General features: G+C 41.1%; 1 protein-coding gene across 5 annotated transcripts in view; it reads left to right on the forward strand.

Moving 5' to 3' along the window:
* The window catches only part of ATP8A2 (ATPase phospholipid transporting 8A2), a 340,357-nt gene that overhangs the window by 208,939 nt on the left and 105,798 nt on the right, over positions 1-25,620 (forward strand). For all 5 annotated transcript variants that reach the window (XM_075742143.1, XM_075742141.1, XM_075742144.1 and 2 more), the window contains one exon: positions 24,754-24,828. In XM_075742143.1, coding sequence (XP_075598258.1) covers positions 24,754-24,828 — 75 coding nt within the window. The remainder of the gene's footprint in view (positions 1-24,753; positions 24,829-25,620) is intronic.

The raw sequence follows: 25,620 nt of genomic DNA on the forward strand, positions 1-25,620 counted from the left end.
TACTGGTCCATTGGTGAGGAACAATGCTCTTAAGCTTCCAATGCGCTCTTTAACCACAATGGTATTCACTTGAGATTCATCACTAAATTTGTCATTCCTTTCTTACGAAGAAGCAAATCTATAGGTTTTTATTGCAGCCCCAAAGCAGCAGTAAATGATACAAAAACACTGGGTACAATAAACTCCAGTCAGGGTTGTGGCCAGGCACTTCCTCATTTCCTCATTTGCAAGGAAAGTTTCTGCTGCATACGCTTCTACAATATAAAATCTAGCAATACTCCCACATCTACTGTCACATTAAAAATAATGAAGATCGATGAAACTTTAATTCTCATATTTTTCCATTTGGAGGTATAGCTGGAAACCACTCTGGTGGGCAGGGAGTGTCTGCTCTCTTCTGTTCGAACAGAGGTAATTACTGTATAATTCTCATAAATGGGGAGAAACAGACCTTCACCTGCCAGGCTTCAGTTATTTTCCCCCACCCTACTGGCATCAGTCACCATAAACTCCTGGAGTAAGTAGGTATCCTGTTCCAAAAAGCAATTTTGGCAGATGACTGCCTGCTTAATGGTATATGAAGAACGATACCCTAAAAAAATGGCTTTTGTATTGCACGTACATAGCTCCTGCTTCCATTGCAAGTGCGAAGTTCTCCTGGCCTTGTCTTGTGGAGTTTGGTACTGAGAACAATCTTTTGAGGTGTCATTGTAAAAATAAAATCTAAAAAATACTATCGACTCTTGTCAGCACTTCTGGAGCTGGTGTAAATTTTGAGTGTTGGCCAGTTCCTCCACTGGGTGCCTGGGTCCTGCAGCAGTGTCATCTTGTGGAAGACACAGCACTGTTATGTGTCTGGCTCCTGTGCTGGGAGCTGCAACACCATACTGGGTGGGGATAGTCCTCCTTACATATTTTTCCTCAAATCACTGCTTAGACAGTAAAATACAAATGCCTTTTTATTCCACGGCTCTGCATCACCACTGAGTCTTTCAGCTTTGAAAAATAGAAGCAGAAGAAAAAGTAGGTTTTTACATGCTGTTTGTTTCAGAAAAGCTGGTTTAGTTGCACTTGTTTTGATATTAGTAAGGGGGAGTGGTAATCATCTTCTTACAGGGTTTCATCTTTGATTCATTGGGTTTGTTTGTAGCAATTGACAAAAAAATATTCTAACTGATTATTATATCAGCAGAAGAAAATTTAGTATGGAAAGTAAAAGCATGTTTTTATGTTCCAATTTTTGTTTGAATGTGTTCCCCCAAATCATTAATATCTATTTTTTCCAAACTGTTCTAGGAAGTTCCATCTCTGAAAAATCATTTAGGGTAATATCAGGTAATATCAATGTTCAAGTGCTCTCTGCTGCATCATCTGAGGCTAACTGCAAATAAATCAGGGAAGAATTAGAGGCTTTAAGGCATTTCCCTAGAAATGCGCATGCTGTTCTGTAACACTCATAGGTTTTTTCCTTCCAGTCCATGAAAGGCTTCCTTCTAAATTGAATGTGCATGTTTGTGTATGCACCACCTGAAGGAGTCTTGCTTTACCATTCATAAAAATGTTTACTGTCTGCTGTAAAGCAGAAAGGGTACCTTGATAAAAGTTGTCAGTCACAGCTGTTTCACTGTGTTGGGGAAGAGGAGTAGGGCAAAAAAAAAAAAAAAAAAAAGATAAAAATTGTAGTAGTACCAAAATGAAAATAGACTTCCAGGTTTCTCTTTAGTATTTCAAACAGCCTGGAAGTCCAGCACAGCTTCAGTGGAGAATTAATAGCTTAATATATTCTATTAATGATCAGTGAGTTTCAGCTATTTCCTGACAAACATTTTGAACTGACTCACTTGGATGTACAAGTCCCTTTGTATCCTTGATGTACTCCTCAAAGAGGAGATATTTCTATGTTTGCATTACTCTTGCCTAAACCTATTTCCCATACTATTTTGAAATCCCCGTTGTATGTACAGCAGGAGGCTATATAGTTGCAGTGTGTCAGACTTGGTAATTCCCACTAACCCTCATCTTTAAAAGAAATCAGTTGCTAATGAAAATTTAAAAGAATAGAGTAGAACAAGGGTATTGCAATTAATATTTACAGTATATGAATTTGTGGTGGTTGTTTCCCAAAGTCTGAAACAATAATTTAATTCTTTACTGAACTTTCATAGAATCATAGAATGGTTTGGGTTGGAAAGGACCTCAAAGATCATCCAGTTCCAACCCCCCTGCCATGGGCAGGGACACCCTCCACTAGACCACGTTGCCCAAAGCCTCATCCAACCTGGCCTTGAACACTTCCAGGGAGGGGGCATCCACAGCTTCTCTGGGCAACCTGTTCCAGTGCCTCACCACCCTCACAGAGAAGAATTTCCTCCTAATAGCTAATCTAAAACTACCCTCTTTCAGATTAAACACATTCCCCCTTGTCCTGTCACTCCATGCCCTTGTAAACAGTCCCTCTCCAGCTTTCCTGTAGGCCCCTTCAGGTACCGGAAGGCTGCTCTAAGGTCTCCCTGGAGCCTTCTCTTCTCCAGGCTGAACAACCCCAACTCTCTCAGCCTGTCCTCAGAGGAGAGGTGCTCCAGCCCTCCAATCATCTTCATGGCCCTCCTCTGGACTTGCTCCAACAGCTCCATGTCTCTCTCGTACTGGGGCCCCCAGGGCTGGACGCAGTACTCCAGGTGGGGTCTCACAAGAGTGGAGTAGAGGGGCAGGATCACCTCCCTCGACCTGCTGGTCACACTTCTTTTGATGCAGCCCAGGATAAGATTGGCTTTCTGGGCTGCAAGCGCACACTGCTGGCTCATGTTGAGCTTCTCATCAATCAATACCCCCAAGTCCTTCTCCTCAGGGCTGCTTTCAATCCCTTCTCTGCCCAGCCGATAGTCGTGCTTGGGATTGAGCCGACCCACATGCAGGACCTGGCACTTGGCCTTGCTGAACTTCATGCAGTTCGCACAGTCCCACCTCTCCAGCCTGTCAAGGTCCCTCTGGATGGCATCCCTTCCCTCCAGCGTGTCGACCACACCACACAGCTTGGTGTCGTTGGCAAACTTGCTGAGGGTGCACTCGATCCCATTGTCCATGTCGCCGACAAAAATGTTGAACAGTGCCGGTCCCAGTGCTGACCCCTGAGGAATGCCACTTGTCACTGTTTTTCACTTGGAGTCATCGACCACAACTCTTGGAGTGCGACCATCCAGCCAATTCCTTATCCACCGAGTGGTCCATCCATCGAATCCATGTCTCTCCAATTTAAAGACAAGGATGTCATGCGGGACAGTGTCAAATGCCTTGCACAAGTCCAGGTAGATGATGTCAGTTGCCCTTCCCTTATCCACCAATGCTGTAACCCCATCAATAGAAGGCCACCAAGTTTGTCAGGCGCGATTTACCCTTAGTGAAGCCGTGTTGGCTGTCACCAGTCACCTCCTTATTTTCCATGTGCCTGAGCATAGTCTCCAGGAGGGTCTGTTCCATAATCTTGCCAGGCACGGAGGTGAGACTGACTGGCCTGTAGTTCCCTGGGTCTTCCTTTTTTCCCTTCTTAAAAATGGGGGTTATGCTACCCCTTTTCCAGTCGGCGGGAACTTCGCCAGACTGCCAGGACTTCTCAAATACGATGGAGAGGGGCCTGGCCACTTCATCTGCCAGTTCCCTCAAGATCCACAGATGCATCTCATCAGGTCCCATGGACTTGTGCACCTTAATGATATGAATAAAATCTTCTGAAAGAATATCTTAGCCGTAGGAAAATGAATCCGATAGAGCTATATCAATTGCCTTTGTGATATGAGTGTACAATGTTCTCTCTTGGTGCTGCTGAAAAGAAAGGGTAAAAAAATTAAACTGTCTCACTGTTTCCTTTTTCCCTAGAATGATAACTTCGCTTGCAGCAACAAGTAATTTGTGGTCACTTCTCCAGTGTATTGATATCTGCTTTATATAGTAATATAAAGTTTAATGTAAGCTGCTATTGCTTTTAAAAGGTCAACAACAGCTTGATGATACTGCATTTTGTTTTTTCTAGGGAATACGTGTGTGAGATGACATTGTTTTAATGTTGGAAGGGAAAGTTTTGTTGAAGGGTGATCTGTTGAAGGTGCCGGTTTTTTTTGTAATCACTCTTAAACTTTACTTGGAGCTGCCCCTAAGAAAATCTACAGTGTATGCAACTTATGCTTAGAAGGCAGAATTTACAGCAAGGTTGTTTACATCATTCTTTTCTGCCCCAATTTCTACCTCTACCATTCAGGTCTCCTTGGCTCATTCATCTTTGAGCATGATTGAGAACACAAATCTCCTATGGGTCAGTAAGGGTGGGAGTAGCAGTGGATCTGCTGCTATGAAATAGCAAATCTGAACTGGACTCAGATCATCTTGTTCCCCATGGCCTGCTTCTGTATGAAGTGTGGAATTTCTCTATCATTTTAAAAGAAAAGGTTGGTCTTGCCTTGACTCATATTTAAATAAAATAGCTTAAGTCTTTGTCTTCAGCATCAGTGTAGGTGCTTTCTTGCTGCCCAGAGTAAGCCAAGTGGATTGAGCTTCAGTACCAATTGTAGAAAGTGTTCAGAAGCGTCATTGGCAGCTGTTAACAGTCCAGGGTCTACACTGGAGCAAGACTTTTGTCTAGACAAAATGGGACAGACTAAGGTGTAACTGTTAACTAAATACAATCCAGTTTCGCTATAAGCAGGTCTGTCTGTCACTTTCTGCTGAGTGCATTCTTTTACAGGTAATGAGTAAGATATACTTGAGAACAAAACTAGCTTGAAAAGATACTGCTTAGTGAGCTGACAACTTTTTAGCTCTTACAGAATCATAGAATATCCTGAGTTGGAAAGGATCCATAAACGATCATGAGTCCAACTCCTGGCTCCACACAGGACCAGCCGAATCAGAGCATATGACTGAGAGTATTATCCAGACACTTCTTAAACTCAGTCAAGCTCGGTGCTGTAACCACTTCCCTGGGGAGCCTGGTCCAGTGCCCAACCACCCTCTCAGTGAAGAACCTTTTCCTGATATCCGACCTAAACCTCCCTTGTCGCAGCTTCATTCTGTTCCCTTGGGTTCTATCACTGGTGACCACAGGGAGGAAATCAATGCCTGCCCCTTTGCTCCCCCTTGTGAGGAAGTTGTAGGCCGCGATGAGGTCTCCCCTCAGTCTCCTCTTCTCTAGGCTGAACAAACCAAGCGACTTCAGCCTCTCCTCATACATCTGCCCCTCTAGACCCTTCACCATCTTTGTTGCCCTCCTTTGGACACTCTCCAATAGTTTTATGTCATTTTTGTACTGTGGCGCCCAAAACTGCACGCAGTACTTGAGGTCACGCCGCACCAGTGCAGTGTAGGGTGGGACCATCGCTTCCCTAGACCGGCTAGCAATGCCGTGCTAGATGCACCCCAGGATACGGTTGGCCTTCCTGGCAGCCTGGGTGCACTGTTGACTCACGTTCAACTTGCTGTTTACCAAGACCCCCAAGTCCCTTTCAGCATGGCTGGTCTCCAGGGTCTCATCACCCACTCTGTATGTATAGCCAGGGTTGCCCCTTCCCAGGTACAGAATCTGGCACTTGCCCTTGTTGAACCTCATGCAGTTGATGGTTGCCCAGGTCTCCACTCGGTCCAGATCTTGCAATCTAGAGGTTCACTGTGGCATTTCTGGCTCCTGTGCAGGTTGGCGCTCTTCGTTGCAGAGTTAGGTGCCAGCTTGGGGGCTCAACCCCCTGTATTTCCCTTCCCTGCCCTTCCCACTGGCAACAGCAGTCAGCTGCGGCTTTATGCTTCAGTCCAGTTCCAGACATAGTAGGAAAATTTCAGCTTTATAATGACAATTATTTCTTACCCCTCACAAGCCCGAGCAGAAAAGCTGGCAGTATGGTTGGAGTGATCGTAGTTCTGTCTTGCCCTTCCTAATTTAAGAAGCAGCTGCATAAACAGCAAACAGAAAACTAACTCCTGTGGCTCTTCTGAAGTATCTTCATCCTGTGTAACTGTCATATACTTAGTGTATGGAACAGCTTTCAGCTCTACTATTAGTGTTTCTTCAAAATAATTCATGTTTCGTTGGAGTAAGAGTGAAGTTATTTATCCACTGCCTGAAAGCAAAATGGAAGCAGTAACAAAACTTAAAAAAAAAAAAAAAAAATCCTGAAGCTTTACCTACATGGGCAGCGGTTCTAACCATATTGCTGATGCTATTTGTTAGGCGCCATTAAGCACACTTTGGCCCTTCCTGCTGAATGTACTGAAGACATAGCTATGATTTACTCCGAGACTTTGTATCTGTGTTCTTAAAGGTTTTTGCCATGAAGAGCAATGCCTGGCTCCCAGGCAAAGTATGCAGCATGTTTTATCCCGTTACTCATACCTGCTCTATAGGAGAGACCAGCTATATCCACTATTTGTAGTTCTGTGCTCACATCTCTTAGGCATCTGGAAAGTCTGACAAATTATTTCCAGGGTATTTTTAACGTAAAAATAGCTGGAATAATTTGCTCGCCGTGTCACTGCTGTCAGCGTAGTGATTTTAGCCTGATGGTAGGTATGTGCTGCATGCAGAGGGATGAGATGAGGTGTATGCTGCTGCTATTGCTGGGTCGGTGTTGGAGGGAACTGAATTTGGCATGAACTTGTATTTTTTCTGCATTAGCTATAAAGAGCAATACCTGAAGCAAGTCCACAGAAGTGATACCTGCCTCTTGCTGTAAAGGGAGCAAATATTTCTTTCCAAAAGAAAAGCTGTTGAGCTACCTCGTGCAGTGTGGATGACTGGGGACTGAGAACCAAGTTTGGAGTAGGGAGCTGAGACTTTGACGATTTGGACTTAGTCTTTGCACGTCTACCCAGGCAAGTTCACCACATACAACAGTGGTGATACTCTGTTCATGGTGATTAGACTGTGTGGTGGCCTCCCAATGTGTGCTCTGGCTCCCTGAAGGAATCCTGAATGGCATCTGCTTTGCTCCAGAATGTACTTGGCTCACTAGTCCTGTCCCTGTGCGTTAACAAAATGTATTTGCCCTGATGTCCTGGAGATGAGCTGTTGTGTATGTGACCAGGCGTCCACACAGGGGTAATAGTATATTCTTGGAAGGTCTTACAGGGATTCATTTCGGGTGGATGGTTGCCTCTGGAATGCGAGCTAGGTGTCAGTCTTTTTTCTTACTGGGGTACAGCTGGCAATGATATACAGCTTTGGGGGTTCTGGTTGTTTTGACAGGAATTATCAGAAATTACTAAGCTGCTTAACTTCTGATATCACTCTCGCACTTTCTCAGGTTAATAGCTTGGAATGAGATACTGGGGACCACCACTAATGTGTGGAAACTTCTTTTCCAGCTCTGATCTGGCCCTAAAGCCATAAATTTGAGTTCCAAATTTAGAAGAATACTCCTTTATATGACAGTCAGACCCATCTGCATTCTAGACAGAATGAAAAATTACTGTGGCTACAAGAAACAGTTGCAGGATGCTGCTTGCAGTATTGCTCATGCCGTGACCAGAAGTGCAATAGCCACGTTGGGAAGGAGAGCAAGCTGAGTCTGGGAGGAATATACCAGATTTATTGTTTGGGGGAGGATCGGGGCAGTTCCCTACTTCTTCCAAATTACTGTGCACTGGTGACATGTTATGTCTCAGAGCTCCCAACGTGTCTTTCTGCCCTATTTTTAAATGTTTACCTTAAAACAATCTCTTCAGTGAAGAATATATTCAGATGCATTATTTTTTTATAAGAAGATCTTATTCCATAATGTGTTTCAGTGCACTAAAGGATTTAACCACTACTGTTCAAAACTGACAGCTGGGGAATGCCTGGCGGATGACAGATTGTCACCAGGGTGATGCAGGATGTGCTGTGGGTGTAATTTTTAGTTAGAATGTGTCTCCCTGGAGCCCAGGGGTCTTCACAAATGCAGTAAACTTGAGAAGAAACTGTCATCCTGGCTAAACCCTACGGGAAGGCAAGTTGTCTCATTTGTGATAGTCTCCATTGTGTCCCTCCTGGTCAGGATCAGAGGGATCTCTAAACTTCAGAAGGGTCTTTTCCAGGGGGTCATGGTTTGTGTAATGATTATGGGCACAGTTCAGAAGTGTAGCTTATGCATCGGTAGTGTTGGCGTACACATGCCTATCCTTCCTATATGAAGGAAAGAGATCCTTGTGCTGCAGTTGATTCTTCTCTAAAATTGTTCTTACTGGCCTCACACAGGTGATTCTTTTTTCTTCACATTATTTGTGGTTTCTGGTGTGTATAGGCTTCCTTGAAGTCATCCTGCTTCCGTTGCTCGCTCTTTCTCTCAGAAGTTGTTATAAAGTTAAGGATTTATGTGGTGTCTTTTACCATTTCTTTCTATAAAATATGAGCACTAAAAATGGAAAAGTAACAATCTTTGTATTCTCCTGTAGTCTTCTGCTGCGATGTCACTGTGGAATTGAAAGGTTAGAGTGAAGTCCCGGTTCCTTCTCAGGCTTGGTCTGTTTGGACCTGAAGGCAGATCTGTAAACTGCCGTCTGACTCGAGGGGGGGTGTCCTCTTCAAACAGTCAATTCATAAGCTCAGAAAGAGAAAGATTAGCACTCCTGCTTAAAGAAAATGAAAGAAAATAAGGAAATCTGTATTTTAAACTTTTTGAAAAGATGAGAATACAGTAAAATTATTCTTACAGCTTATCAACAGAAATATAGCAAAATGATTTTTTTTTAAATAGGTTGTAAATGATACATATAATATATGGTTCTCTTCTTCCTTAATCTAAGATTTACAGCATGGCTTTCCAATAGAAATTTGTGGTGTGTAATACAATGTATATACTGAAGTTTTGATTTGAACCTGAATAACCTATATTAAGTTTGATCATGTGTGGGTATTAAAATGGTTTACAGTAAGTAGGAATCAATCATAATGAATGACATATGTTGATACCAAGTTGTAACTGTAGAGGCTCAGTGCCCACAGCAGTGTTCTGATTTGAAGGAACCTACTGCAGTTAAATTGAGCACATATACACAATTGGCTGAATTTAATTGCCTGGCTGTTTACTGTTTGATTTCATGGTACCACACAAGTTCTGAGTACTGGAGTCTTTGAAAAATGAGGTGTCCAAAGTTTTCAGCTATTTATCTGTCAGACATGGTGAGGTGAAGTGTAGAACGCCTTTAGAGAAAAGACTGAGAGGAAAAAACAGCTTTAAATCACTCCAGGGAGAGCTTCAGAAAAACAAAACCCAAAATAGTGCTTCTCTCTTTTCAAAGCAGCATATGCAGGCAGAGCTGCATGACTCTCATTAAGTTCATCTGAGTCGTGCAGCTAGAGCCCCATGCAATGTTTTGAAAATGTAGGAAATAAAAATGGTCTTAAACCAGACATCTGGGCTTCTATCCAGTGTTCCAGTGATAACGTCTGATGCATGCTGTTAATAAAGCATCATCCATGGGCTAAATTATTAAACTATAGAACTCTTCGCAGAAGGCTTATAAGTCAGTTTTATTTAAAAAGCGAAGCAAAGAAAAAAGCCAAAAACTTCTGTACACTCTTCAGCAACCATTGCTAACCACAAGGCCCTTTTCCTTTTGCAGTGCGTTAACCTTTTTTTCCCCTCATACTTTTTGTCTTTTTGACTTTTTCCCCAAAGTTCTCACAAGGTACACATCTGAAGTCCATGTTCTGCTTCCTAATTTTTCCTGATAAAGTGCTTTTTCCTTGCTGGTTCCTTTATCTCAGGTGAAGTTCTATACAATACAGGTGCCAGCATGGGAAAAACACACCTTTTCACTTTGCTGATTCCCTGTATTTTGATGCTGACAGGAAGGTAGTGATGTTAGTAACTCTTTAGAAGCTTAGTATTAAAAAAATTCTCAATAGTGAGGAAGATGATCTGATTAACTACTTCTACAGGTGAAGGTCTTCATGAGTGAGGTTTGGTTTTGCCTTCAAATACCAACAGCTAAGCTGTGTGTAGTTAACAAGTTATTTTTAGAATTCCATAAATGTAACTTAGTCATTACTATACTGTAGTCTTAAGTATGTTACCGTTTCCTAAGTGTTATCAGTTTGACAGGAGTTATGTTTTGCCTTAATCTGGTGTAAGTGTGGGAGGAATTAATAAAAATGTAATAGTGAAAAGATGAGCTGCTCACTCTGCTTTTACACAACTGTCTTCTGTGGCTTTTTGCACCACTGGAATCTAATAACTTACCTGTAATATCTGTAATTTTGGCAGGCTGATGGTGATGCATGTAGAGCAAACTAAGAGAAATCCCTCTGTAATGGCTATGGGCAAGTAGGAACACTCTCAGTCATGAGAAATAACTTGCAATATGCTTTTACGACTTACGTGTTGGGGTTTTTTGGTTTGTTGGGATTTTTTGTGTTGCGTTGTATTTGGTTTTTTTTAACTAGCCAAGGTACAAATTATTTTGCAGCACGGGATTTGCTTCAAGATATATGGTTCATCTTTCTAAGATATTGGAGTTGTTGGTTATGACCCTGAATCTAATGCTGTGTTGAGAAGCAGCATTGTGCTGTATTAGAAGCAACCTTGAAAGGTTTTTAAATTTCCATACGAAGCAAAACAACTTTTCCTCAGGCTGCATGTTACACCTTATTTGAAAGGGCTTGACATTGAGTGCAATTAAAAACTGTAACTACCAATATTCGTTCTCCTCTTTTGTTAATTTTTTGGGGAAAACAAACACAGCAGTTTTGAGTAGAGTATCTTGTTTTAAATACGATTTAACCTGCAGATTTATCCACAAGAATGAATGTGAGTTGATTTTTATAGTTCAATAGTATGCATACCTATGTCATACTGTGAACTTGCTATATAAAATTAATGTTCTTTATTTGCTGTGCAGGTGCTTTGTTCTTCATTTTTTTAATCATAGGAAACTTGGAGTTCCCAACGCTCAAAAATATTGATATAAACTGATATCTGCAGAGAAGCACTCTGTTACATGAAAAATTTCCCAATAATAGCCCTGGTAACTCTCATGGTTGCATCTCTGACACTGGGCAGAAGGAAAAAGCTTTTATAGAATATAATAACCCAATTTGACACATGCAGTCTGTTTCTCAGTATCTGGGCTTGAAGTCTGGAAACGTGTAAAATGGTTCCGGGGGCAGGGTGGTGATTTCACCTGAAGGTTGAAATAGCTTGTCCTCTGTTTTACCAGCATGAAAAATATTTTGACCCCAAAGAGGGCATGTTGATTGTGGGGTAATTGAGATTATTAAAATCCAGCTGCTGTAGCTTTTACTTGAGAAAATACTTCCTAACTTGTCAAATCCTCTTCCCTTCAAGAAGAAAATATTCAATAGTCCTCAGTTAGGACATTGTAGTATCTGAGCAAAAGGAACATCTGTTCATGCTAGAACCTGATACTAATAAGACAAACAAGGTAGACAATAGCTCCCTGGGAAGGACCGGAGGTCCCAAGGACCAAACCTTTGCACGTCAGCCCCTCACAAGGGACTTCCAGCCTCGTGCAGCCTGGGTATTAGCTATGTCATACATATGGCTGTTTGAGGCTGGGGCTTTTCTGTGTGTTATTTTCAGCACTGATAGGGAAGAAAAAAACCTTTGAATGGCAACTTTTGAATGTCAAGATGACTGGTGCAAGTAACCACTTGCCATCTTAAAACATCTGAAGAGCTAACATTATGGCAGTGAAAATGGATTGTGTAGTGTTTCTGAGGATTAAGTAAGATTAAAAGAAAAGTTTGGGGTTAAAAGCATTAATTATATGTAATAATTTACCTGAAAAATGCCTGGGCTACTAAGGGTAGAAGATCCAACGTGTAAATTCTGGACGTGTTTCCCCAGAAGTGGTTGGATGTGGCTGTATGTGATAGAACATTCTCTGTTGTTAGAATTGAGCGACTGCGACAGATCCCAGTGTAAAGTGGTTTAAGGTTTCTTCTAATATTTGAGTAGTTCCCCCACCTTTCAACCTTCAGTGCTGAAATCCCCAAGCAGCGAAGCAAAGGCTATTTCTGACATCCTCTTTCTCCTCTTATAGTCATCCAAACTATAAACAAATGTTCCCTTGCCTGCCATACGGGCTTGCCTACACAAGGAAGTTACAGTGGTTTAACTGTGATGTGATTGTAAATCCACTTAAATTGGTTCCAAATGTTCTGTGAGCACTCTAAGCCTGATTTAAACTGAAATGATGGTCTGGATTGTTTGTTCCACAGACTTAAAACTTGCATTTTAAATTAATTGAGTTGATTGTTGTGCTGCAGTATGGAAGACAGTGTCTTAAATGAAACATGAAGTCACTGTCTGTTGTGATACTGTTTGGAGCTGAAATGACTCTTTCTGAGAAAGTGCTTCTGAGTGACTGGAGGCGGGGAGAGCCCCATGCAATACAAGGGTCATTTGCTTTGTTTAATTCCAGATGGGTCTCTGGTGTCTTTTGAGGGAGCAATAGCTATGCTGTGTTTTTCAGTTTTTCCAGAGAGCTGACTACCAGGCTTATGGATGTGGACTGGCTTGTGTCCATATCGCTCAATGTTACCACCTGGAGGAGTAGTGGCTTGAGTGTCTTGTGGCCCTTTGTACTTGGTTTGAGTAGACAAACTGTGTGGGGTTTTGTTTTGTTTTTAAAAAAACTTTGAAGTGCTGGGAAGAATGAGGTCTGTGTTTATAGCATTAGTGAGGTCTCATGTTGTGGATATAGGGCAAGATAAGAGGATATTTGAGGGTACTAAGCCTGCCAAGATAGCTTAAAGGACTGCGTGGGGTGAGGGTGCCAGATTTCAGACTAGCTGTGGGCCATATGCAGTGAAAGACATTTCAGAGCTTAAATGCTTTTGCCACTGATTTTTGATGTCTAGATTAAAGACTACTTCTCTTGCCTCTTAGCAGCATTGTTTAGAACAAGTATTTTTTCCCTCATCATAGCCCGAAAACATCTGTAGATGATCTGGGGTGCTACTCTGTTTCATATATACTGGTCACCAGCCCTGTTCTCTAGGTAGAGTTGGTAAAAATCTGTTGTTACCAAAGTGTTCAATATTGCTTATTAACCAGCTGGTCGAGTTCTTGAAATTTGAGGAGAGCCATTCCCTCAACCTTACTTGATTCACTGATGTGCTGTTCATAATGTTCCTTCCCCTTGCTAGTCAGGTAGGGCCTGAAAAATAAACCTGTCATCTGCTGCACTAGCTTTCTGCCTCATGTAGAGGCTTGGGCTTGAGCTCAGTGTTTGGAACCCTACCTAAAACTCCTTGTCAAAGGGTGTTGTGTTGCAAGATGTTTATAGGGGCTTACAAGGAAACAGGAGAAGCACCAAGGAATAGAGCTGTTGCAGGTTACTACATAGGCAAGGCACGGGAGATGTGGAAAATCCACAAAGCTGGCTATTTGCAGGTACTGGGTGAGTACCTGGACATTGCATGGATCGTACGCTTTGCTAGGGCTTGGCATGCATGCACTGTTAAAGATAGGCAGCTAGGTGAGATGAGCTGTTGGCCTGAATGGGTACGGCTGTCCTGATACTCTTATGCAAAATTAGCATCTGCAGTTCTTTCTGGAATTGGGATGCTCCTTCAGAGAGCTGAGCGCTTTCTCCAGTAACTACGATCTTATGAGGGCTGCTACATGCTTCCGAGGAGAAAGGAAACAGTAATGCCAGGACTTGCACAGAAGTCTCCCCATACAGCTGATGACTCTTCTTATTTCCTGGTTGTCCGCCATTTACATAAGGTGCTGTGCTGGTTGGTTTTTTGTTGGCTTTTGTTTTGTTTTTTTAAATGTCTTAGTGTGTCTCCATTCAGATGTGAAATTGCTACATTCTGCACCCAGAACTACTTTTCTAAAGATGAACACTGTTCCTATCAAAAATGAGGGGAAAATGCAATAGGTGTAAAACCATAACTATGATTTATTTGGACAAATTTTCATATAATACGTGGTTTCTGTAGAGAGGAATGTCTTTTGGAGCCTCTGCTGTGTTCTGAAGAGTTCACTGTCCCAAGAATTCATTAAGAGGAAATAAATTTGCATCTCCTCTGCATTTAATTAATTTGGTTTGCAAATGGCAAACATCTATTCATCCCCTCTTGCACTTTTTAGGTGCTTTTTCCGCACCTGAAGCACAACTACTGTTAGAGGACTAGAAGGGACTTGTACAGCAGCTGGAGTCATGCTGGTTCGTGTAGATCAAGCGAATCATGGTGTGGATGCTTTCTGTGCGTATTTCCCTGCCTCCCACTGTTGGCTGTAGCAAAAGCTAGCAACGCTCGCACCCTTTACTGTAGTAGTTTGTGGAAATTCTACTCAGGTTATAAATTCACTTTGTTTCTGAAATAGCTTTGAGGTCTTGTACCAACAGTGTTTTCACAGTTCTTATGTATTTGTCTAATTTTCAAGTAAGCTTGTGGTTCGTTTTTCTTCATAATTTTTTGTTGATGACAAAAAAGATGACAAGCACATCTGCATTCTCAGAGTTGCTACTTAAAGCATTGCCTAACCTCAAACCTCATTTGTAGACCTTATTCCTGTGAGTGTCGCCTCAGGTGCCATCTCAGGTTTTCATTATGTGTAACCTCTCAGTCTTACTGTGATTTTGTGGAACAGGATCCAGAGGTGTATCCCTGGCTTGTGTTGGGAGGCGATTTGCTGGCCATTTGTGATGCATGGTTTTCTCAGCAGGCAGATGATGGTGCGAGTTAGTTTGCTCTGGTTAAAAACTCATTTGCCAAGTGCTGTGAAACTAAGAGCTGGTTTGTAGCAAACGTGGTCAGTCTGCGTAGTCTCTCCTTTACTACCCAGCCATTTTAGGAGAGTCATTCATAAAAAGCAGCAGTCCCTGGTGCTTGCCTGGTGGAGTGAGTGAGTGTACAATACCCTCCCAGAGCAACGTAATGAAATCTTGGACTGAATTCAGGAATCACCTGAATGCATTGCTCCTGTGTGTGAACTTCTAGGTTTTTCTCATCTAAGGTATTTTTCCTAGCTAGATTTTTATTTGTACACAGCTCTGTCAGAAGATACAGTGAATGCTTTAAAGGCACACCAAGAATTTCTTTGTATGTATTGCAGTGAAAGCAAGCTAATTGCTTTCCGAAAGCGGTTCAAACATTATTTCTTTGAGAAGTACATCAATAAGTAATTTACCAGTGAAACGATGGCATATGCTTACAGTGTGCTGCGTATTTTGGCAGAAGATGTTTAGGATCTAAGTCTTTTAGCTTTTGCCAGCATGTAAAGAAATAAATTTAGACTTAAATTACCAATATTGCATGTATTTTCCGCAAGAAGAGTGGCAAATGAGCAGGGGAGAGACCTTTTGTGAACGGATCTTGGAGCCTTTAAGGATGGGATACCATGTTTAAAAAGCATCTGTATAAAAAGAAAATGGTAAATCCTGTATTTTTAGATTGCCCCACTGACCAAGAAAATGATTGTATTAATAAAAATGGAACAAATGTAAGATAAATACTAGGGAGCTTTTTAGATTGCATCTTGTGTCCTGGTAGTTTGGGGCTAGAATGTTGTCTCTGTGCTGTGATGCTAATAGAGCTGTGGGTAATGAGAAACACGGGCTGCTCCTGGGATTACTGCTGTAAGGGTTTACTCTTGTCAATATGACAGAAGATGAGCTGCAGTTTCTGTAGCGGTCTGGCTTTTCTATTGCTAATTTTGCTATTTTCTTTGAGTTCCAAGCTGTCAGAAAACTTTATATAAACTTCCTGGATTAAAGTAGTTTAATGCAAGGGCTTACAGAGACTGAATTTTATTTCGTAAGGAGGAAGGGGGGAAAAACAGACTTGCAAGGGGAACCTGGCAGTTCATGTAGCTGTAATAGGGAATCCTAAGGGGGCTGCGGTTCCAGACCTAAAACGACCTTGCTACAGAACTGTTCCTATTGCACTTAATTCAGCAGCTCTGCAGAAGGATTCCTTTATGTGGTGACAAGAAAAGCAAAATCTGTGAACCTGTGTTTATAAGTGTAACATAAGGGACTTCTGCAAATAAAAGTAAGAAGGGAAAGGATTGAAGTGTGCTGTAAAGTAGGAGCTGAGTAGTGACAGTCAGGGTCTTGGTCACCATCAGCTTTATTCAGTCAGTACTGGGAATTAATTTGGTCCTTGGAAATCTTAAAATAGTTTAGGTTACTATAAGACATTGCCTAGGTTCATATCCAAAGTATAAGAATGCAGAACTGTATTTTAGCTATGTTAGATGAATATTGATCTCCTTATCACATTTTATCCTAGTTCCCTTTGTACCGTATGGAAACATATGTATGACGATATAAGTGAATGTATTCATATGTGGATTGGGAACTCTCTGCTTCGTTAAGCTACATATAGGCTAAATGGAAACCACGAACTACACAATGCCATGGGAAGAAGCAAACTAAGAGCAAAAGTAGTACTGCTTTTGTAATGAATTATAGCATTCTGTACAGTTCTTTTCCTAATTCAGTTCTATCTTCCTCCAGCCTGACAACCTCTACCCCTAAAGGGTTAGTGTTCTAGATTCAAAGAAATCTTTACTACGTGTCTCTGTGTGCCTGTGATGCCATCACGGGATACTATGTGAATGAGGTCTGGGTTTGGGTTCTGTTTTCTTTCAGCTAACTAGATGTGGAAACAGGATACTATGACTTTAGAGAAACAGATTGCTTGTTAGCCACTTCAGGGCATGTACACACGTGTATGTGACAGAAAATGTGTGTTCCCGTAAGGCCAGACCCAGCCTGAGTGGGACCAGGTGTATTCCACCAGTGTCCCACAGAGCTACAGCTCCACAAGGGTACAGGGTCCAAATGTGGCTATTTAGATACTGGTTTTTGACATTCCCACTCTCCCCTTCCCAAACGCATACAACGTTGGGGGTTTCTTTTGCATTGTGTGCTAATTTCTGGGGCCAGGTTTGCATTAAGTCTTCTGGTCTCTTTGTGTTCTTGTTTTGTGATGAGAGGGGTTGAAATACTTGCTGTTGGAGGTCAGCAGTGATGTGCTTTATTCCAGCTGCAGTGAGCCCTGCTGCACACCCCAGGTGTGAGGAGCCTTGGTGGGTTTAGCCTTGCTTTTGAGTCATGGCGTTATCAGGCTTCACTCACAGAGTGCTGTGTTTTGTTGGCTTTACTTCTCTTCATACATTCAATACCAGACTTGCTGGCCCGTTGATCTTTTCTGTAGTCATTTCTGTGCTTCCTTCCTTTTCATTGTCCTCACTTGGGTAATAGTAGCAGCACCCTTTTTTCCACAGTTCCCTAATCTTCTGTTTCAGATACTGCACTTCTTGCTTTCTGACTTGATTTTTGTTACTGGATTCCCAGTGCTTACCAAAATTTCAGGTGGATAAGTTACCTGAAACTGTGCTTCCTCACCTATTAATATAAATAAACTTATGTCTTTTTTTACCCATTTATTTCAGCACTAGAGAACAAATTCAGAATAACAAACCCAAAGCACTTCTGTTACTTTATCATTGGTTAAAGATACCACTTAGCTTCAGAAAAGCCAGCAGGTCATTTAAAACCATGTAATAGCATGTCCTTATCTTTGTATGCGAGATGTGGGTCAATTACACAGTTGTGAAAGTTGTATCGAGACTGGTCTGGAATGATTACATGCTGAGAAGATACCGTAAATTCTCATTAATATGTGCCAGGCTATTAATAGTCATATTGTACTTGAGTTCCACAGTGATGTGCTAGTACTCAAGGGTAAAGTTGTTGATTAGGCAAATCTGGGCAGCAAAAAAAAAAAATTTCACGAGTGAATTGGCTCCAACACTGCTGCTGTGTGTGTAAGCATGTATTCCACGTTCATGAAAAACCTTCTTTATAGCTACTCTCATTTTGCTCAAGAAAGGAGTGTTAGGAGTGGTGTTTATTTTGTGGGAGGAGGGTGATGGTAGTGGGAGTTCATAGCATGAGTTCCCACTGCTTGTCAGCAGGCTATCCTGGCGTTATCAGGATAACGATGGGCAACTTCCCAGCGCCACCAGTCCCAATAGTCTTGTGCTGGCTGTGGTTTTGGACCCCCTTCACCATGCAGGCGTGCTGAAACTCTGCATCCTGATGGGGCTTGACTGAATTGTACTAAGCTGGGTTGTTTCCTTACCTGTTTTTTGAAAAGTCGATATGTGAGTCTGTCACCTCTAGGGTGTTACATGATGTGTCTGTCACCTCTAGGGTGTTACACCTCTAGTGTATATACATGATGAGACAATCCTAGTGTAGCGGTGTCAGCTTTCTTGATGCTCCAGAAAACGTAAGGAAGGATGAAAAAGAAATTCAAAATAGAGCTGGCTCTATTTGTAAAAGGGGGATGTTCTGAGGAACTGCTAAGTTTAACTACGTCTTTTGGCAAGTACATCTGCCCTTTGGCGACACAGGCCATTTCTAATCGTGTTATCGTAGGCTTGCTTCTGCAGCAATTAGTCTACTGGAGAAATATTAAGTCCCTGGAACACTTCACACCAAAAGAGCTGGAAAAATATCCTACCCTTTCTCTACTCAGTTTCATAAAGTTTAAAAAAAAAAAAAAAAAAAGCCATATTACAGCTCTGTTATATTTGTTCTAATAGGTTGCATGTTCATTTTACCAGTGACGTAAATATTAAATGCATAATTTGGCATACTGATTAGATGTTCATGTAACTCAAGGAACACAAAAAAAAAGACAGACACCACCCCACTGTGAAGAAAAGGAGTTTGCATGGCCTGCTATGTTTTGTTGGAGTTTTTAAACACATTAATCACTATATCAGGGCCAACTGTTGCTGGAAGAGGCAGTCTTCTCATGTCTTCATGGCTAGGTCCTTTGATGTAGACTGAGTAGTCATCGGCAGATGTGGTGTCTTTCCACAGTGCTCAAAACTCCCAGGGCAAGAAACAGGATTGTTATCTCTGCTGAGGGGAAAAAAACAGAAGTTTGCTAATTCTTATTTAATTTTAAAGTCTTCAGAATTATTCTGAGGATTTAAACTGTAAGAATTGCTAGTCTGTGTAACTATGGGGTGGTCCTCCTCTTGCCTCTCCTGCCTCTCCCTTCTCTTCTGCTCTGTGCTTGCCTCTCCTGTTGAATGTTCCCTGTGCTTTGGAGGAAGGATGTCAGCAGTCGGCCGGTTACAGAAGAGGAGCACGGAAACAACATGTACAAGGAAGAAATCAAATTTTCTGCATGTGCCTCTTCTATAAGCAGAGAAAGATGAAGGTGCTAAAATTGTGCTTTTTAGTATGCTGAAATATAAACTGTGTATCTGTTGTCAGCGGTAGAAGAAGTAACAGCTGTTCAGGCTTATTTAATAAATTAGCTTTTAAAGCCAGGAAATCTCTGTTGTGTTGGTTGCTTTGATATATATCTATCCGACCAAGCTTTGCAGTAAATGCATAGGGGGTTTTAATGAGACAAAAGCAGCACGAAACTTTAAAAATAGTTGTTAACACTGGCAGAGAAGATTTGAGATGATTTTTAAGCTTAAATAGGGACTTGTTTGGGGTGCACAGGCCTAGAGCAAATGCTTTTCAATTGAAAACTATCGATCTGTTTTCAGCAAAGAGTTAATAAACAGTGCAGGGAATAAAAGGAGCAAGGGAAATACACCTCAGCAAATCAAGTGAGTCTCAGGCAGTCATGCCTACCCTGTCAAATCTTATTAATAAGACTCTTTACCTATGTTACGAAATCGGTGCTGTACATTCTGTAATGAAGGGATTATTTTAAGGCTGTGTGCATTTGGGCAGGAATAAGAGCCCAGCTTTGAGACAGGCAGCTGTAATGAGAGATTTTTAATCAGGATACATTATTAATGAACTGCACAGGAGACACACAAACCTGCTTGATTAGGCAAACTGTAAATGAACCTATTTGGTAAGAACATGCAAAATGTGTGTGTGCTGAGAGAGGATATTTTGAGAATTTAACTCATTTCTGAATAGTAAAGGCATCCAGTCTGGCTATAATTGGTGCCTGTGGCAATTGTTGATACCCTGACTACATTAGCTTTCTGTGCCCTTTAGCAGAGTTGGGAAAACATTTCTACTACTCGTTAAGCTGTCTATTATCAAGACATCATAAATATACATGTTTAGAATAGATGATTTGCTATCCTAGTGCCTTAGAGCACTTAAATAAATTAGTTCCTACTATTTCAGGCATTAATATTGAGGTAATTATGCATGAAGCAATAACGCAATTAAAATCGCCTTCCAATTTGCTCAAGTGGGAATATTTTTTTGAAAATAATACTTGATCTTTTCTCAAAATATACTCTAGAGCAGGTGGATGGGCTGCATGGCTCAACATGGCAGTGCAGGGCTGTTTTACCTCGAGATGCTCAGTTTGCCTGCAGCTCAAGTCAATATTAACCAAGTATTACCATCTGTTGGCTTTCGTTGACCTCTGGAAGGAGGCAGCAGTCTGATGGTTTTTTGTTTCCCCCCTGCTTCTCTCGTGGCCAAGTGCCCACATCACAGCTGGCATGGAGTGCTTCAGCAGCAGGGTTTCTTATTTAAAGAATGCGGCCACACTTCAAGGCAGGAAACATGGGCTGGTTTTCAGTTTGCAACATGTTCCACTTTCCTTGTGCACAATACCAACTGGTTTCAGATCTTTGCAGTATCTGCTGTAATAAAGCGCAGCAATGTATCAACCCAGATTTCAGCCTTGGGTCTGAATTTCTTTACATTTAAATTGGACCTCTTGTTCCTTGGGAGAAAAATATATATTGTGTAGCTGAGTTACAAATAAGCTTTTCCAGCTTTTTCGCAGCCAGGTAATAGTTAAAGTGAAAAGGTTTCTGTTCTTTTTTTTTTTTTTTTTCCCCAGCTAGAAAAGAAGTTGAATAACTTTGAGTCCATTTGTTCATAGCAGTACTGGAGTTGAGCCCTGCAAACCCCTGGAGCTTGGCAAGCCAGGCAGACTTGGCAAGTTTTCCTGCCAGCTTACTGAGTCTGAGTTAAGCATGGATTGTTGCAACTTCAAATATATTTAGTACATTTTGTTAACAGGAATGTTGAGGTACAGGTTGTTTGTTTGTTTGTGTGTTGAGTTTTTTTTTTCTTTTGACCATAAAGAATACTGTTCTCTGACTACAAACAGGTGGTTCTTAAACCACACATGGCAATTTATGGCTTGTGTTAAATTCGAAATAAATGTATATTTTATGCAGAATATCTAATTTACTCTGGACATTAAGATATCAAGGAAGTATGCAATATTCTTTCTGTGGATTGACATTTGATAATGTGAATCTCTGGAAAAGATAAGCATAGCTGTTATTTGTCAGTCTGTCAGAACCATAACAGCTTTTGCCCTCTGTTTGGAGTGTGTGGTGCACGCGGACTTGCATAAGCGCTGGGAATGTTCTCACTCCTAATTTTCACCTGTATGGATCCTGCCAAAAGAGAGACAGTTCAAATTTGGCTTTTGAGATAGCGGAACATTGAACTTCCTGAAGGTTAGTTCTTGCCCACCTAAATCATAGCAGCCTTGAAATAAGGAGAAAACTGTCCTGTAGCAATTTTTTTTTTTTCAGTACTGAAAGATGCTGCAGAAGACTAAAGATAGTGAACACCTAGATAACTGTTTACCAGAGTCAGACACAATTGACTAATCTCAAGGTGGTTTTAGCAAGGTCTTTAATGAATTCTGCATCACTCAATTGAGGTAAGGCAGGAACTTTGAGTAGAAATTGGGTTGTTGAGAAGGTATTTTTCTCTTGTACTTTGACAGTCTATCTGCTGCTTTGTAATGCATCTTAACAACTTTGCTTTTTCCAAGTTTTATATGATTGTTTCTTCAGTTCGTTACTACTAATATTTTTGCTGGGAAACGTGAGTCTAAGATGTTAGCTTTGCCTGGTTTGGGGCACTTCCTTCTAGATGTGGGCCAGCTACAGAAAATCTGGCTGCTTTGTTTTACCCTCTTGGTAGAAAATCAGAAATGTCTGTTGCTGGAGGACTAGTTGTGGGAGGCTATGGTTTCAGAAAGCAAGTAACGTGAGCCAGTGTCATAAAAGGCCTCAACATTTACTACCAAAACTTTGAAGTTTGCTTTGCCTAGTGGGATCTAGAAAATGGAGCAGAGTACAGGCTGAGGTTGCCAGCTAGACAGACAGGCTTCTGATTTGTGAACCATTTATGTTTTCTAGGATTGCTGCCCTCATTCATAGTTGCAATTAATTGCAAGAAGCCTAGAGATGGTAAATGCCTAGATCATCATTGCTAAATGTCTGGGAGTGTGCTTGTTGAAAGCTCTGTTTCCTCCTAGGAGAAGACACCCTCAAGTTCCTTACCTGAGAGCCCCAAATTAATTGTGGTTTCTTTTTGGGACTTCAGGCTTTGTACCCAAGATTTTTCATATCTTTCACTTGAAGAGCTGAGGTATACAACTGGTTGAAACACTTCAAGTGTGAGCGTGAGACTGGTCACTATGCTACTTTGGGCCATTAGTTGAGTCCTTGGAATGAGATTTAGAGAGCAGTGATCATTCAAGGTATCGGTACAGTAGGAGCAATGAAAAAAGTTGGGATGTAGAATGTGTGTTCCTTCTGTCTTTTTTCTGGACAGAGCTGGAGACATGAACACTTAAATGCTTATTTAATTTAACTTAATCCATGATTGACAATGTGAAAGACAGGATTTTATTTTTTAGGAAACTGGAGAAATATTTTGCAGTTTATACTAGGTTGATGCATTTCAACTAAATGGAATGAAACTGCTGGCCCTAAAGAAAGCTTACAAGGGTACTTCTACCCCACAAGAAGGGTAGCAGGTATAGAGAAGTGGGAACTTCAGAAAGTAGGGTGAAATCAATAGAAACTCTCTACTATAAAGAGCAGCTGAGGTTTAAAAAACTGTGGCAAATAATTTTAAATAGCTGGCCTACTGTGCAAGGCATATCTGTAAGCAAATAAGTTGAGATCAGTGTCATTGCTTCTCACTTGAACAGTGAGAATGCATTAGAATGGTGATATAATAGTGTAAGAATAGCTGTAGAGGGTCAGAATAAGAGTTCAACTAACCTGGTCCCTGATCCTCTGAACAGTGGTAGTTCTCTGGCAGACTCATCTGGTCTCCAGCTTTCCTTCCATGATTTTTTTTTTCTAATTGCTTTTTGCATCCACAGCTTCATCTGGCAGGGCAGTTCCATAGATTAACCATGTATTGTGTGAAAACATGTCATTTTTTTTCTTTTTCTGTAGCCTGCTAATCTGATGCCTTGCAGCAGTACCTATTTGAACAGCTATTTGTTTTTCTGGACAATCTTGTAAATATTTTCATCTTCCCTCAAGTTGCTTCTGTCCCATGCTGAAGAGTCCTGGTCCGTTTAGCTATTACATCTGTGAAAACAGCTGTAGGTCTTGATGCAGTCTTGTTATCTTCTCTTGTCGTCTTTCCTAATTATTCTGTATCTATTTTGGGTGGGAGCAGAGAAGAGAACATTTAGTTAACTCTTTGTCATCTGATATCTGAGGTGTTTTGCGCAAGCAAGCTGGAGAATGAATGGTGCTGGTGAGAGAGTGCTGCTCTGTGTGAGTGACAGAATAGTCACAGAAAAGATGCCTGGCAGTGAGTGCCATGTGTTCTCAGGTGGTGAGAAGGGAACAGGCATGGGCATCACTTGAACTTGTAAAGTAAATGCAAGACAAAACATGTTGAAAAAGGGTGGGGAGGGAGGTGTTCCCACACATAATGTTGAATTAATGTTGAACGAAGCGCCATGGTGCAGTGTGGTTTTTAAAAGGGACGACAGTCACAAATTCACAGAAATCCTTTGTTATCTATTAAGTGCAGTGATTCACATGCAAACTGTTTCAGGATGCCCTTAAACTGCTGATTATTCTTCCAGTTTCCAATTTACTTGGGAAAAAATAATTCTTTCCCTTCTTTCTTATATTCTTTCCTAAGCTTCTTTCAATGCCCAATGACTACGAAACTTTCTTCCAACCCAATAAAGCAGTTCTTGCTTCAAAAAGCTTCTTAAACAAGATAAGAAGTATGCTCAAGGAAGCTAGATCCAAGGAAACGCTGAAAAGAGTTTACCTATGCACTGCAGCGTACAGTGGTTTCCTGGGACCGCAGCATTACAGATCCCCTTGGTTGGAAGGCAACGTGGAGGTCATCTAGTCCAACCTCACTCTTAGGGGTGAACCCTAAATTCAAACCAGGTTCCTCAGGGCTTGCCCAGTTGGGTTTTGTAAACTTCTAAGAGGATGGAGACTCCATGGCCCCTTTGGACAATCTCTTCCAGTGTTTAATTATTAAATTGATAGTTTATTAAATGATAATGTTTACATCAGATAGACAAATTGTAATATGATTGTGATAAGTTGGTGTCACTGTAATTCTAGAACTGTAAAAATAGGATACAGAAGTCAAGCAGAGCATCCATCAAAACACACTTACCTTGAAAATTCTTATCTTTGCCACCCATTATGGAAATGAGGTTGGCTTCTGGCTTCAAGCATGTTAATTTGCCAGCAATAAGGATTTTGGAATAGTTTGAAGCCATTTATTCTTTTAGAGTAATGATGCAAATACAGAAAATTGATCCTCACATCAGTTTTTTATTTTAAATAAGCAGTACTCTGGCAGAATATGAAAAGTAAGACTTTAGAAGAGAATAACTACCTTGCACTGCTGATAATTATTTTTAATGCATGACAAGCAGCTGTCTCCAGATGGTGATCTGTATTCCACATCCTTCTCCTCTACTGTAAATGGAAACATGTACTGCAGTAGTAATCTAAAGCGTCTTGTAACTTGTCTTTGTTTCAGCTTTGGTTTGCTTTCGTTAATGGATTTTCTGGGCAGATCTTATTTGAGCGATGGTGCATTGGTCTGTATAATGTGGTAAGTGCTACGTGTTTTGACTTGATAGTGCTTGAGACTTGTATATTATTTTGTTGTGTCCCTTTTCTCACTGGTTACTGTCTTGGATGTGTGTCAGGAAAGGTGAGTTCATTTGTAAAAGCCATTTTGAATCCATTCTGAGGTAGATAAAAACACAATCCAAAATGAATTTTTAATCACAAAAATAAATTTGGGAAAACACACCTTGAAAATACATGTTTTTAGCCTAATATAACTTCCACAACACTCTGCAGCTTTTAGATGGAATTTAATTTCATCTTCGAAAGCATCTTCAGTCTTTTGTATTAAATATTTTGCTGACTGTTCATGTTCAAAATAGATACGGAGTCTTAATCTTTGAGTTTTGATTTTTTTTTCTCAGACCCCACAACAGTAAGATGCTCAGAGAAGTGTCATGCAGGTGCTTTGACATGACCTGTGCTACATTAGGTACAGAACGGGAAGCAGCACTGCTGTGTCACCAGCACTTTTCACTTGAACCAAGAGCAGGATGTGTCAGTCCAGGAGTGATTTCTGATTTTCACTGTGCTCTGCAAAATGCCGCACTGTGCCGCATTACTTTATCACTTTAATCAATAATCTTATTTAATCAATAACATTGATTAAAATCTGGAGGATCTCTGGGACCAAGTTCCGTACCGTACCATAGACCTGTGCTGGTATCTTCAGCAGTGTTACCTTTGTCATGTTTATGAGCGGCCTGGTGACCAGATTTATAAGCTATTAGGATACTTTGTCAGTGTCGAAAAATCCTTTGCATTTCTCTTTGGA

Source organism: Balearica regulorum, chromosome 1, assembly GCF_011004875.1.
Source record: "Balearica regulorum gibbericeps isolate bBalReg1 chromosome 1, bBalReg1.pri, whole genome shotgun sequence".
In the NCBI taxonomy this organism is placed as follows: domain Eukaryota; kingdom Metazoa; phylum Chordata; class Aves; order Gruiformes; family Gruidae; genus Balearica; species Balearica regulorum.